The 14,550-nt window shown below is 32.3% G+C and overlaps 1 protein-coding gene across 1 annotated transcript; it reads left to right on the top strand.

The window, feature by feature from the left end:
* The first annotated feature begins 8,950 nt into the window (after positions 1–8,950).
* Positions 8,951–12,622, top strand: LOC122275097. Its single transcript, XM_043084050.1, has 2 exons — positions 8,951–9,382; positions 12,277–12,622. Exon 1 carries the CDS (start codon positions 9,208–9,210, stop codon positions 9,352–9,354), a length of 147 nt encoding a protein of 48 aa, XP_042939984.1. The 5' UTR covers positions 8,951–9,207; the 3' UTR covers positions 9,355–9,382; positions 12,277–12,622.
* Positions 12,623–14,550: the final 1,928 nt, after the last annotated feature.

Below are 14,550 nucleotides of genomic sequence, written 5' to 3'. Positions count from 1 at the left end.
AGTTTTGGTTTATATGCAAATATCTCTTCCATGTGTCTAATATAGCATACCATTCAGAGTTTTAAAGTGTGTGTTATATGTGCAATTTTCTTAAAACAAAATATATATTTTATTGCTATCAAATAAAAAATTTATTTCATAACGTGATATTAAATGATTAAAAATTATTTATTATATTTTATTTATTAATCTATCATTTAATATCACATTAGAGAGTGATGAAAGAATAATGAAAATTAACATAATGAATAGCATTACCAATAAATAAACCGTATGACTTGTCATCCCAATACCGCATAACTATTTCCCTAATATTAATATCGATCAATCACTTAAAGGTAAAAGTCATCTATATTTTAACAACTGTGGGTCTTGATAACTCATTACAACTAAAGGAGTTATAATATTTTGTCTGGCATGGCGTAAGGAATCCAAACACGCCTTAAGAATTATTATTATCTTTTTTAATCACGTCATAATTTTATTAATAATGAAAATCTAAGAATACTCAAATACATCGTCAATATTTCAGACATTTGAGAGATAATTGAGTTATGACAATGTCACCCACGTTGCTAGAACATGTTAGCACACATTGGTGTTACGGTGGATTATTTTGATTCACCCCATGAGAAAAACGGCTAAAGTTATACTTCACATCATTGACAACAACAATAAATGTCTCAACTTGTAAAAAGATTTTGGTTATGTTAGGACATTTAGAATATCTCATTTTGTAAATAGTTATGAAATGGTAAGAGTGGAAATGTTTTTATTGAAGCTTAAAAGACGAGAGATAAAGTTGAATAAAATATGATAAAATTAAAAAATTATTTAAATATAATTTATTGATATTATTTTTGTTTAATAAATAATATTTATAATTTTAAAATATTAAAGCTCTACACATTTGATTTACAAGAAAAACTAACTAAATATATGACCCATGTGACAAAGATATCTTATAACTATATTCGACGGTATTTAAGTGATATGTAATAAGAAAATTATAATAAATTTTGAGAATTATAATGATGCCCAAACATTCCCTTTATTGGAGAGCACAAATAAATCATGCCATGATGGAAGACATTCAATTGAAGTGCAAGTACCCGTATGATTGGCAATTGATATGAGGGTTTCAAACAAACTCTTATTTATTGTAAATCCGAGAAGATCAATTGAACTTATAACAAATAGGAGAAGTTGATGATTTTCTTCCAATGGTATAACAACTGAATTAATTGGCTTAGTTGAGTTTTGAGTATAAATTCCATTTGATCGAATCCACAAATTTCATCTTTTTGCGTCTTTGTGTGCACGGTAACATGACATAAGAGACATCTATTCCTCACCAACAATCCAAAGCAAACGTGACATATGTGCACTAAGGCTGCTTTTAGTTCCTCAACTCTTATTTATTCATCTCATTTAATTATTATAACTTTTTCAACTTCCGGCACAAGATATAATAATAATTTAATTTTTTTAAATCTTAAAATAATAATAATATTAAAAAATATATTTTAATAATATTTTATTTAACTTTAATTTCAACTCATCTCAACATTCAAACCGACCCTAAATAAACGAGGCCTTTGTTTATTGGGAAATTCTATTATTTTTTAAATAATTAAGATGTGTTTTATATTAATTTTTGTTGATAAGTATAGCAAGAAGTTATTTAAATTCATTTTTTTAAACATGTTCTTTATTAAATTTAGAATTTTGTTATCTTTCATCTTCACACATCATACATTGATTTTTTTTAAATATTTTTTGGTTTTGTTATTCTTAAATTAATTAAATTATTATACTCATTATTTATATATCATACATTATGTAAGAAAAAAAATATGATATATAATATGTGAAGATAATGAATATAATCTTTTTTTTTTTAATTTATGAAAGTCAGTCGATAAAATTAAAAAGTTATTTTTGATAAAAATTACGTGACAGGTGTAACAGCCCGCTAGAAATTCAATTGTGAAATTTCTATTGACTTTAGGAACCTCGTGAAAACTCTATAAGCTTTCGCAAATCCATCAATCATATAAGTTTTAGTCTAACTACATAGTTAGTGTTATTACTCATTATGGTATCAGAAGTGTGTTTTTGATTATTAGAGATAGTTAGAAGTGTCTAAATGTATTATGGTTTGTGCCATTAGACTCGGAGGGTTAATTAAGGTCTTATGGCGTAATAACACTTTTCCATATTTTCGGACGAAATGTCTGTTCAAAATTGTAGATATTATTAGATAAAAATATCTGTAGCTAATTTTTGTAGATATTTTTGGATAAAAATATTTTAAGCTAATTTTGTGGATATTATTGGATAAAAATATTTTAAGCTAATTTCGTGGATATTATTGGGTAAGAGAGTCCTACACTTAACTCTCACTTCGGGTAAGAGAGTCCTACACTTAACTCTCACTCCATCCTCATCTCTTCCATATCTCATCCATAATTATCTCCAGCCACCTCTCCCCACGAAATTATCTCATTTACACTTTCCATTAAAAGAATAACAAACACTCTCTCTCGGACAGCTTTTAGGAGTTCATTTGCACACCCATTTCGAAATTTTTGTAAGTATTTTATCATAAAATCTCCTTCATATAAGTTGTTCCTTTTTTAATCTAGTTTACGTGGATATCTTATTTGTCCCATTTGAAAATCATTTGGTCAGTCAAATATTATGTAAACTATAGAAAGATCATTTTGGAAGATAAACTGGAGAATATGTTATAGTTTGAAGTTTTTGACCAAGCTAATGGATAGATATTGGTCCGAAATTTTTATGGAGTATTGTTAACATGTATATATGACTATTGGTTGAGGATTTTTGCATGATTAAAGGTTTTGATGAAAGATTTTTTTAGATTTAGAAACTTAGAAACTGGAAGAGGAAAAACAGTTTCTGTTTTGAGAAAGTTTAACTCTTTGGTGGTCTAAATCTATTCCAATGACTTTAATAATTTTATTGGAGGATCCTAAGCATCTTATATACATTTTATATTATTATTTTGAAGATATTTGATTTTAGTTTCAAAGATATGAAATTTTATGCAAAGAGATATTCAGATAAGCCAAAGTGTGGATGTTCTTGGCTAAATTTATGTTTTGGTTAATTTCTAACCATGTGATCTTGAATTAGAAGCTTATATATGTTTTAGGACATCTTTTTAAATCATGTAATGGTTTGGTTTGAAGATCACATATTTATAAGTCATAGATCAAAAGGTTGATCAAAACAAGTTGGAAACAAAAATCAATAGAAATAGCATATGGGAATTTCGGCCCTATGGAGTTTTAATAGTTGTGATTAGTTTTAAATTTTTCTAAATTGATATTTGAATTGAGGATAAAATTTACATGAGGCATGTAAATTTTGGTGACTTTTGGAGTTAGTATGCAAAATCCTTAAGTTATGAGTAAAACGGTCATTTTCTTACATGTAGAGAGTAAAATGAAAATTTTACTCTTTAAGTTAGTATTTTTTTATATTTCAATTTATTAGTGATTTAATGCTAACTTTTAGAATCACTAATTACAGTTCCTCGTGATCGCGCTTAAGGTTTTATAAGAAACGCGGAGATTGAGGTAAGTTAGCTTTTAACTTACTAGCAGTCTATCATGTATGTGTGCTAAGTAAAGGAACTACAGTGTATATCTATGTGTGTTAACATATATGTCATGCCATGCCAAGTTATCACGTAATTGTCTGTTATACAGAATTTATTCCGTTATCAATTTTTATCTGTTACATAATATATTCTGTCATGTATTGCTGTACATTACAAGTACGTCATGCTAGGTATGCTATCTATTACATGTATGTCAAGTCATGTAATATTCATTGTTGCAAATATGTCATGTTAAATATGTTGTCTATTGTATGTTATGCCATGTTACGAAATGTCTATCTCAAGTTGGTCATGTATTTCAAGTTATGTTCAAATCACGTTATGTTACGTCAGGGCTTCAGTCCTTTCGTATTCCAGTCACGTTTCATCTTGATTACATTCAGTTTCGTGGGGTCTACAACATATGTGGCACACGAAATATGGGGTCACAACAATTGTGACGCATATACTACGTGAAACACAACAATTGTGACGTGTAGAATACATGGGGCCACAACAACTGTGGAGTATGTATTTACACGTAGAATACATAGGGCCACAACAACTGTGGAGTATGTATTTAACTGCATTGTGATGTGTAGAATACATAGGACCACAACAACTGTGGAGTATGTATTTACACGTAGAATATATGGGACCACAACAACTGTGGAGTATGTATTTAACTGCATTGTGATGTGTAGAATACATGGGGCCATAAAAACTGTGGAGTATGTATTTACATGTAGAATACATGGGGCCACAACAATTGTGGATTATGTATTTTTCATGTTAAGTCAAGTTTGTGTAGAATACATGGGGCCACAACAACTGTGGAGTATGTATTTACACGTAAAATACATGGAGCCACAACAACTGTGGAGTATGTATTTTTCATGTTAAATCAAGTTTCAGAACAAGTTCATGATAAGTCAAGTTTCATATCACGTTCATGTTAAGTCAAGTTTCAGAACAAGTTCATGATAAATTAAGTTTCATATCATGTTCATGTTAATTCAAGTTTCAGAGCAAGTTCATGCTAAGTCAAGTTTCAGATGAACTTCATGTCAAGTCAAGTTCAGTTCATATTTCAATTTAAGTTATGTCAATTATGTTATGTTGTACGCAAAGTTATGCTTTAATTACTTATGAATTTGATTATGCATTTATGCTTTTACTGTCATCCATGCATCATTAGCTTGTGTGAAAGTTTTTTGTTAACTTACTGAGATTTGTAATCAAATCTCACTTTGTAGTTCCAACTAAAATTTCGCCCGAATGGTAGATCTTGTTACAGGATCTGAAGGAGAATCAGGAGCTGACCAACTAGACATAGTTGACTAAGCGATAGTGCGACATCAATGTTAATATTGTAGTTAACGTAAATTATTTGTTGTACGATGGAGTTGCATCTCTAGTACTTTTTGGATCATAACCATTTTGGACTAGTATTGTGATCTTAGTTGTTCAATGGGTTTTTATGTATGAAGTATGTTTTAAGCATTTGAGATATTTTCAATTTGGTGCATAGTATTGCTAAAAAAAAAATTTATCCGCTGCGAATATTGCATATTGTTAGATGCATGTTAGGAACATTGCATCTTATATATCATGAATAGGGGCAAGTAACCTTGTGTTGCATGTTTCGACGCTTCAAATGTCCGTCCGATCCCAAATAGAATTTGGGGGCGTCACAACATGCACTTTTTATATTTTTTTGGGCGAGAGACACTTTTATTAAAGTTACTTTAATCAATGTTTTTCCCGCACAGACACGTAACAATAATCCTACCAAACCTGTTATAAAAAACAAAAAGGTTAGATGCAGTCACAACAAACAAATGATGCATACAACTTGATGATGTGGCAGCTTTCTTGATGGAAAGGATGCCGTTTCTCCAAACGTTTTATTCTTTCTTTTGGATAGATAATCCCCTTCCCCCATCTCACTTCCCTCATTTTTCTCCTCATACCCATTTTCCCCTCAGCAGTCCAAAGCTCTTCTCAGTTCTCTCATCTCAGCCCTTCCCTTAGTAGCCGCAACCCTCAAACTCCCTCTCATACTCTCTCACGAACAAAAAAGAAACTCAACACAGACAAATATATTCTCTTATTTTCCTTCTTCTTCAAACTTGGTTGTTGTCAAATTAATATTTGTCCATATTAATGCTTTTAGGTTGGAAGGAGAGAAGAATAGCCCGCAATGCCCAGAAAAAGAATCCTGCAAGCAACCATGAGATGGAGCTTGTGATTTCGAATAATTTCTGATGCCCCATATCCCTTGAGTTGATGAAAGATCCAGTCACATTATCTTCTAGGATTAGAATTGGTGTAGAAAATTCAGAAATAGGGTGTGAAGAGTGAATATAATAGGCGGTGCATCGGCGCAAATGAAACAACCGCTGTACTAGTTGCTGCATTCGATGCATTTTCAAATGATTCTATTGAGAGAAACGTCGCGGTGTTGGAAGAGATATTGTCTGCACCGAATTGGATTTTTTTTTATTAAATCTAAGATTTCAAGTTTCGTGTAATTATATATCTACACATTGATTTTGATTATAACAAATGAATTTAAAAAATAAATGAGTCTCAAACTCAAGTTATCTATATAATAAAGACAAGTACATCAAGGAACCAAGTATGAGAAAGAAGGAAAAAAAATTCACATTAAAACTCATAGAGTAATGTTGAAATCTCTTAAAAATTCAAAATTATGATTAAAACTTAAAATTAATATTTTATCATAAAACATTAAAATACATTTTCCACATGTGAATGGATATTTTGAAAATTAAATTTGAAAATTTTGAAAGATGATTAATTGTCATCTTTCACATGTGCATGACATGATTAAATGTTTGAATTTTGAAAATATTAAAGATGATTGATTGTCATCTTTCACATGTGTATGACATGATTAAATGTTTGAATTTTGAAAATATTAAAAATGATTGATTGTCATCTCTCAGCATGCTTTATTTGAATATTTTCAAAAGTGATTGATGCTCTTTTTGACTTATGCAAAAGGTAGATGATTTTATTTGAAAATTTTGAAAATATTAAAAATGATTGATTGTCATCTTTCACATGTGTATGCTTTATTTGAATATTTTCAAAAGTGATTGATACCCTTTTTAACTTATGCAAAAGGTAGATGATTTTGTTTGAAAATTTTGAAAAGTAAAGTGTACTCCTTTTGTCATATCCGAAATGTTAAATTATTAAGATTGAAATTTTTGAAAAGTGAATAATGTTGTCTTTCACAAATGAAAAAGAAAAAAAATTTTATTTGAATTTTTTGAAAAGTGAATGATGTTGTATTTGATATAGGAATTTTTTTAAATTTAAATATGAAGTCTCATATACCTATAAATAAATTATTTGAGAGTTTCAAATTTACAACACCAACAGCATACAACATTCATTCAAAGTTTTAATTATCTATTCTCTAAGCATTGAACTTTAACCCTTGTTCATTTTAACAGATATAGTTTGAGGTGTATTGTTCTTATTTCACTCATTGAGGAGTGTTATCTAATAACTCACCCACTATCAGCTCTTGTATCAGCAAAATGGTATGTATAACTCTTGTGCGTGTAGAAAGTATTTTACACAGGAAATAGTTGAATCCCCACGTGTAAGGTGATTGTAAATGTAGAGGATGTTCTACACGGATCCTTTGTAGCGGTGTTGTTCAAAAGTGTAATATGTTTCTATCTCCACCTGAATGAGGTTGAATAGTGAATTGGGAATCCTTAAGTGGTAGCTTGAGGCGAGGACATAAGCAGCAGGGTCGAACTTCGTTAACATACTGAGTTTACTTATCTCTTACTCTTTGTTTTTAATTTATTGTTGTTTCATATTTTGTTTATATTTTATATTGTGTATTTGATTTATAATTGTTAATTTTTAAATACAACTTAATTCACCCCCCTCTTATATTAGTCATCTAGATAACACCTTTTGATGTGGAAGCCCAAAAATCCTTAAGATATCGAGCTTCTTAGGATTGCATGGTCTGGTTTTTGAGCAGCAGAGATCTTTCACTAAAGCAAGACTCCATGGTAGCCTTGAAAGAGCTGCTTGCTTGTGATCAAAAGGTTGTAGAAAAGTTGTCAGACATTAAGGGAGTGAATGATATATTAATTGAATTCATCAGAAAGCAAATCTGTCCAATTGCCATATAAGTCGGGGCAGAAGCGGGTTTCGAAAATTTTACAATTAAAAATGAGCTTGATGACATAGCGATTACTTGCGACTTTATTTGTCGACTGTTCGTAGAATTGTTGTATAAAAAAAGGTGAATAGTTACTTTAATTAATGTTTTTTCCACACAGAGTTACAGACTCGTTTCAAGAGAGAGATTGAGAGACTGAGAGAGAATTAGATCAAATAAATTTATAAAATCTTCAAATATTTTTAAAAGAGTAATGTTACAGTTGTAAGACACGTAAATTTTGTATATTTATTTAAAAAAAAAGATAAAGTTTATTATTAAAAAAATATTTTTTTATATAGATTCTATTTTTATTTATTTATTTTTAAAAATGCAGGAGACTTATGCTCTGTAAAATTAATATTATTTCTCTTTCCAAACACCCGTAGTTCATGATCCCTAATAAACTCTTATGTTTCTTGGTGATTCTAAAAGAAACTTTCAATTCAAAAAATAAGTTCCACCGAGATAATCAAATAAATAATTTAAATATTATTTAAGATGTAAGTTGAAAAAAATATTATTTTTTAATATATTTTTATTTTAAAATTTTAAAAAATTAAATTATTTATTATAATTTAGAAAATGATAGCGGGATCCGCTTTATTTTTTCCACTCCAATTTTTTTTTTAGTTTTTTTATGTAGTGATTAAGAAAATATTGTTTAATAATATTGTAAATTTTTTTCATTTTTAAAAATATTTAAAATGTTAAAAAAATGATTTGAAAAAAATATTTAAAAGTGTTTTTTTTTGTGTTTTTCATATAATTTTTTAACACTTTTAAATATTTTTAAAAAATAAATAAATTCACAATATTATTAAACAATATTTTCTTAATTATAATATAAAAATAAAAAATAAAAAATAAAAAAATGGTTAAGCGGAAAGCTTAAGCATTATCTCTAGTATTACTCTTATAATTCATAAAATAATTTAAAAAAATTATAATAATTAAATAAAACAGAATGATATGGACAAAATGGTTTGTTATTTGTTACAAATGAGGTCTTATATAAAGTATAGTTGGAAGAAGATTTTTCCTTGTTACAACAGGCCGTATACAATTTTTACAAAATTTTAAGAAAAATCAAGGACTTGATCTTGTACTCACTCTACGCATCACATTCCTTCAACTCTTGCCTGTTTGGCTGTTCCTTTCACTGCACCTTTTTTATCATCGTCGATGACTCTTTCGTTATTTCCAAACAAGGGCTCTGAGCCTCTGATCCTCAAATGGGCTTTCTTTAAATACAAAAACGATTTTATTTTATTTTTTATCAGTCTTTGAATACAAAAACGATATCAGGGTTTGAATCGTTTGATTGGAAAGCAAAAAACAGAAGGATTCAGAGACAATGGCAATGCCATGGGCCATGACCCTTTGGATGGCAAAGATGGTGTGGCTGGCTCTGACTGGTTGGGTCTCTTCTTGCTTGATCGTTGCTGATGAGGTCGCCAGCTCTCTCAGAACCGGCGATATTGGTCCTTTCCATGTTGGCTGATTGGATTGTCGAATTCGACACTATCTGGGTTTGTCTCTTGGAGCCCTTAGTTGTTTCTCATATGTGATACTGATATCCCTTTCTGTGTGTATACTTCCGTCTTTTAGTTGCTAATCCCTGTTTATAATTAACTGTTTGACAAATAGAAGTTTTATTATCATTTAAAGCGGTAGGTTTCACCTGTGATTGAATGTAACATCTCATCAATTCAAGGCTGTGGTTCTTGTCTGGGAACCTTGAGATTTTTTTTTTTTTGGCGTTCCCGATATCCGCTCCGCTCGGTTTCGAAGAGTGCCTATTTAGAAAAATATAAATCTAATTAAAGATTCAAACTTTCTTCATGTTCCCACCAACTTGGTCCTTTGCGAACAAAGTACCGAAAGTAGCAACAAACGTATCTTCATCACAGAGCCAAATGGCATCTGCAGGCAAAGCAAGCAAGAAAATTATGTGAAAAAACAGAATGAAAAGGAAAAGTAACGATAAACGTAAACTTCCGCCAAAAAAAGGAGAGAAAAACCTTTTAAAGGGGATATTTGGGCGTAAATGTAAGCAGATGTGGGTTCTTTGAGGCCAGGGTAACAAAGAGAATGCACGCAAGGTCTGAATTTGGGGCATGAAAGACATAATTTGAGTATAGATAGTAAGATTCTTTTTCTTTTTTGTTAATAAATATTCTTAAAAAATTGAACGCAAAAGATGGTTAGATTCAGTCTTCAGAACCAGGGTATCGGGAATTGATAGTTTGGCTGGGGGTTACATTTTGGTGAAGCCTGAAGGCATATGTGCCACCTCCTATTTCCTTCAATTAGGTTGCTAAGGGCATGGTATGCAGTATCAACTATTATCCTGTTCAAATTTATTTTAGGATATCGTTTTCAAATTTCAAGTTATTGGTCAGTCAAGTCTGGCATAAACCACATACCTGTACCCATGAAAGACGGCATCTAAGGATCTAGGTACCATTGGAAATGAAATTAGCAATGTTTAATCATAGGATGTACCAGAAAGAGATTTAAAAAAATATATTTCTCTATATCGCTGAATTGCAGTCAGTTATTTCTTGGTTGTGGGCACAACTGCACATTTTTGTCCACCTCATTTCACTTTGATGATACTCCTTCTGCAACTTTGCTTTCTTAGCAGCATAATTTAAGGGCAAGCATAATAATGTTAAGAGTTTAAAGTACTTTTAAGGATCTTTTTTTTGGAGGAGCTGTTAAATTCAGAATCTGTATACAGATCCTTATTTGTGGATGTGTTTATCACACAAGGAATAAGGTTCCATTGTCTCAAATGAGCTATGCTGTTGATATAGAAGCTGTAGGAGGCCATCGCCGAAGCTGCCTAGGCATTGAGAGAACTAAGGACCAAATATATTTGCCGAGCCGTTGGGAATGATAAAGTAAATTCAAGAGGAAGAACATTAATCAGCGTACCACTGATTTAATCATTGTTTGTTTTCTGTATCCTTGAAAAATATTTGGTGGGTTTTTAGAGACAATACGTTTTGGGCCAGTTAGATGGGAGGTGTAAACTCGAAGGAATAGAATCTTTTCATAAATTCTTCTGTGATGGATTAAAGCATGGGCTCACAAGATTCATTCATATGCACCTTATTTTTACATTCCAACTAACGTGCAGGCATTCACTTCATCAATAATAGTAGATATTTTAGTTCTTATATGCTTTGAAATTCTATGCTGCATGACAGAGTCTGTGTTTTAGAAGACCTCAGTTTTGCAATTTTGTCTGTTTTACTTAAGGTTATTATAAGCAAATGTTGGTAATACTCTATGCATATGCTAGTGTAAGCCACCTCTGTCATGAAAAAGCTGCGTGTGATGAGACCATACTTTTTTCCCCCTTGTTGGCTTATGGCTAGAAAAAATTCCAATTGTACAAAAGTAAAAGTAATCTTTTTTCCCCCGCTTAAACAAAGGTAACCTCAGTTACTGCTCAATTTTCACTTATCTTGCTTTCTTTTTGAGCAATAGAGTTGGCTTATTCATCATACACTCTGAGCATATTAAGTTGTGTGCCCCCTAAGTCCTGGCAAGAAGTGGGATCTCCTCCTCGAGGAGCGGCACAATTTGTAAAGTGTCTTCCTCTTCTTTATCTTCATCCTTTTCCTCATCTTGTCCTCTTTTTAGGAGGGTACTCTGGTACCAAAAAAGAGGAAGCAAATTTGATAATTAGCAAGTGGTGTTGCGAAATTTGGATATGGTTGTTTCCATCTTTATAGTATCTTTGTTTCTGTCAGTGGATTTATAGACGTATTTGTTCTTACTCACCCACTGTAACAAAAATATAATGGCTTGGTTAAGATCTTGCACGGTTTTGTCTTGAAAATAACTTAAACTACCCAGAAAAAATATGATGTGAATTTTGGTGCCATAGCTAATGGAGTAGCTGTTTGAAAAACAAAATAGGATCAGAGTGATTGTCTGAAATGTAAAGCTAATGAATTCATATGTAGAATATCTATAAGACATGGGAATGAGCCATTTAGGCCCGTCAATAGAGCTCTTGGAAATGCACTTTAAAACACCACAGATATTATTAAAAAAAAGGGCCAAGGCGCAGGAGAGCACGTCATTGCTTAAAGCCGGCAGATGTTGGTGTTCAGTGACTCCGGACTTAGTTTTCTTTGCTGGAGAAAACTTCTGTAGAGCTCCGGTTCTGGCAGAAGTGAGGGTACAGCTGGACTTGGGTCTGAGGCAACATTTTTATATTAAATATGGCTCGTGAAATCCGACTATTAAAAAACGTTGTTGATGATTCTGTTTGCATTTTATTCCTTGTGAGCGGTTCTGCTTGCAAAAATTCTAATCATTATTATTAGTTCTGTGCTCTTTTGAAGTTTGAGATGGCTTCTTGCATCTTTTAGCGGGTCATAACCAAATTTATGTTCACGTGCAGAGGAGCAGAGCCCAAACGCTACCAAGAAAAGCATGTTGGGGGGATTGAATATCCGAGGCTTGGGGATGTAAAACTGCCTCTGATTTTCTATGTAACTCTGAATTTTCGGCTTGTAATTGGTGCCGTAATGTTTGCAGCACCAACTTTGTATAGTAACTATAGGTGCTCGGTGTTTTGATGCCAATTTCTTGGTTACGTAAGGTTTCTTTTATGTGAGAGTGTTTTCATGAAGAGGCTCGTCATCATGGTTATGGGGATGTTTTGTAAGCTAGAAGAACCAGAAGAAGAAAATAAGCTTCGAACATAAAAGCAATGGGATGCCAAAGAAATATCAAGTCTTTTCGTATTGAGCTGTTTTTTTAAATGCTAGCGGCGAAATGATCAGTGAACTCTTGCCGTGCTGCCAACATGTATGAATTGAATAAAGTCCACCTAATACTTCGTATACAGATACTCCTAGATTCTTGCTGAACATCTCAGCTTCTTTCCGATTATCAATTAATGTAAAACAGATCAGCGGTATTGCTAGATCAGTTTTGTAAGCTGGAAGAACCATAAGAAGAAAAAAAGCTTCGAACATAAAAGCAATGGGATGCCAAAGAAATATCATGTCTTCTCGAATTGAGCCATTTTTTTAAAATTCTAGCGGCGAAATGATCGGTGAACTCTGGCCATTCTTCCAACATAGATGAATGAGTTAAGCTACAGAGAAGCCACTATAGCAGTGCACACACTGCACTCACGATGTGGCTTCTCCTAGTTTCAATTTTTTTTTTTTTGTTTTTGTCATTTTGACCAAAACGGTACATTTTGACCCAATTTGAAATACGGTTTCCAGCGTACATCCCCATTCGAAATGAACCCGCGAAGCACCTCTCGTTCGACAGCAACCCCCCGCGTACTGTTCCGTCTACCCAGGCCTCCCGGCGACGGTGTCTCTATCGTCAGCCACTTCCTCTTGCGTCGGCCCCCTGTCTACCCATCGCCGCCGCTCCCCACGAGGCCGTTGAACGGAGTGAAGGAGGGCTGAATCCCCTGAAACTCCCTTCTGCCTGGGGACGAACCCGAATCTGCCATTCCTCTTCCCAGCGCCACCTGGCGACGGCGAGTCTCTGATCAGCACCACCTAGCGAGTCCCCTGAACCAGCGCATCCACTCCCCTTGAAATGACTGTGAACCGATGAAACCATAACTCATTCCAAATTGCTCTGTTTCGGGTAAATGCACTGAGAAGTTATACAGGTGAGTATTTTCAGTTTCCTACGTGTTGTAATATTATATTCTTCACGTGTACATCAAGATTCAATTTTTATGTTTTTCGAGATTGGTATGGTAGCTTAGGGCATGGAGAAAAACCTCAGCTTTCTGTTAGTTTTGAATGGGTTGGAAAAATGAGATAAAAATGTCAGCTTTTACTTGTATTCTATGAGGTTTGAATGGTTGTGGATTGTGAGATAAAAATCTTAGCTTTTTCGATGGGTACTCTAAGTTTGGAATATGGAGGAATGAAATGCTTGTTAGGTTTATGTAAATGACTTGTACGTACATACATTTAGCTGTGAGATTAATATCTCAAATTTATCTTCCCTTGATGTGGTTCAACCTATTGCGTAAGAACGTGTAATGTGTTTGAAGATTACTGAGTTTAGTTAAGATTACAGAAACCACGTAAGTGAGCAAGTTTTCCATTATTTTTACAGAGTAGATAATTGGAGACACATTGGAAACATGTGTGCGCAAGTTTTCAAATTTATTTACAGAATGTCTATAGCCAAAATGATAGAATGACGTTTTTAGAGTTTGAAGAAAGTTTTCTAATTTTATTTTTTATTAACTTTAATGAGTAACATACTCCAAAAAAATAAACTAACAAATTGTTCTGGGTTCTACACTCTCTTAAATGGTTGATAAATCATAAGAACAAATTGTTATTATGATTTAGTGAATATAATTGGAGATGAATTATTAGTGAATATAATTGCTTCATGAAATATGATGTTTATGGCAATCATATTGGGTAGGTGACTTGAATATGATTTTCTTCATAACCTAAGCTCCTCTGTAGCATTGTAGCCATTCTCACACGGTTCTTTTATTATTTCTTATTCTTATTTCCATTCCCACTCTTCAAAGATGAGAAAAAAAACCAGTATACTATTTCCATAACTTAGTAATTTCTTCTCATTACCGCCGTTCAATCATAACCTATGATTCAATTTGCAGAATCTAACTAATAGCATAATTGCTGCTTGCTGCTGACTTTTAATGTAAATC

Source organism: Carya illinoinensis, chromosome 9 (assembly GCF_018687715.1).
Source record: "Carya illinoinensis cultivar Pawnee chromosome 9, C.illinoinensisPawnee_v1, whole genome shotgun sequence".
NCBI lineage: Eukaryota > Viridiplantae > Streptophyta > Magnoliopsida > Fagales > Juglandaceae > Carya > Carya illinoinensis.
This window is presented reverse-complemented; position numbering and strand designations above follow the sequence as displayed.

Bases quoted from the DNA above. Each gene is read 5' to 3' on its own strand.
- LOC122275097 (XM_043084050.1), top strand. From the start codon at position 9,208: ATGGCAATGCCATGGGCCATGACCCTTTGGATGGCAAAGATGGTGTGG.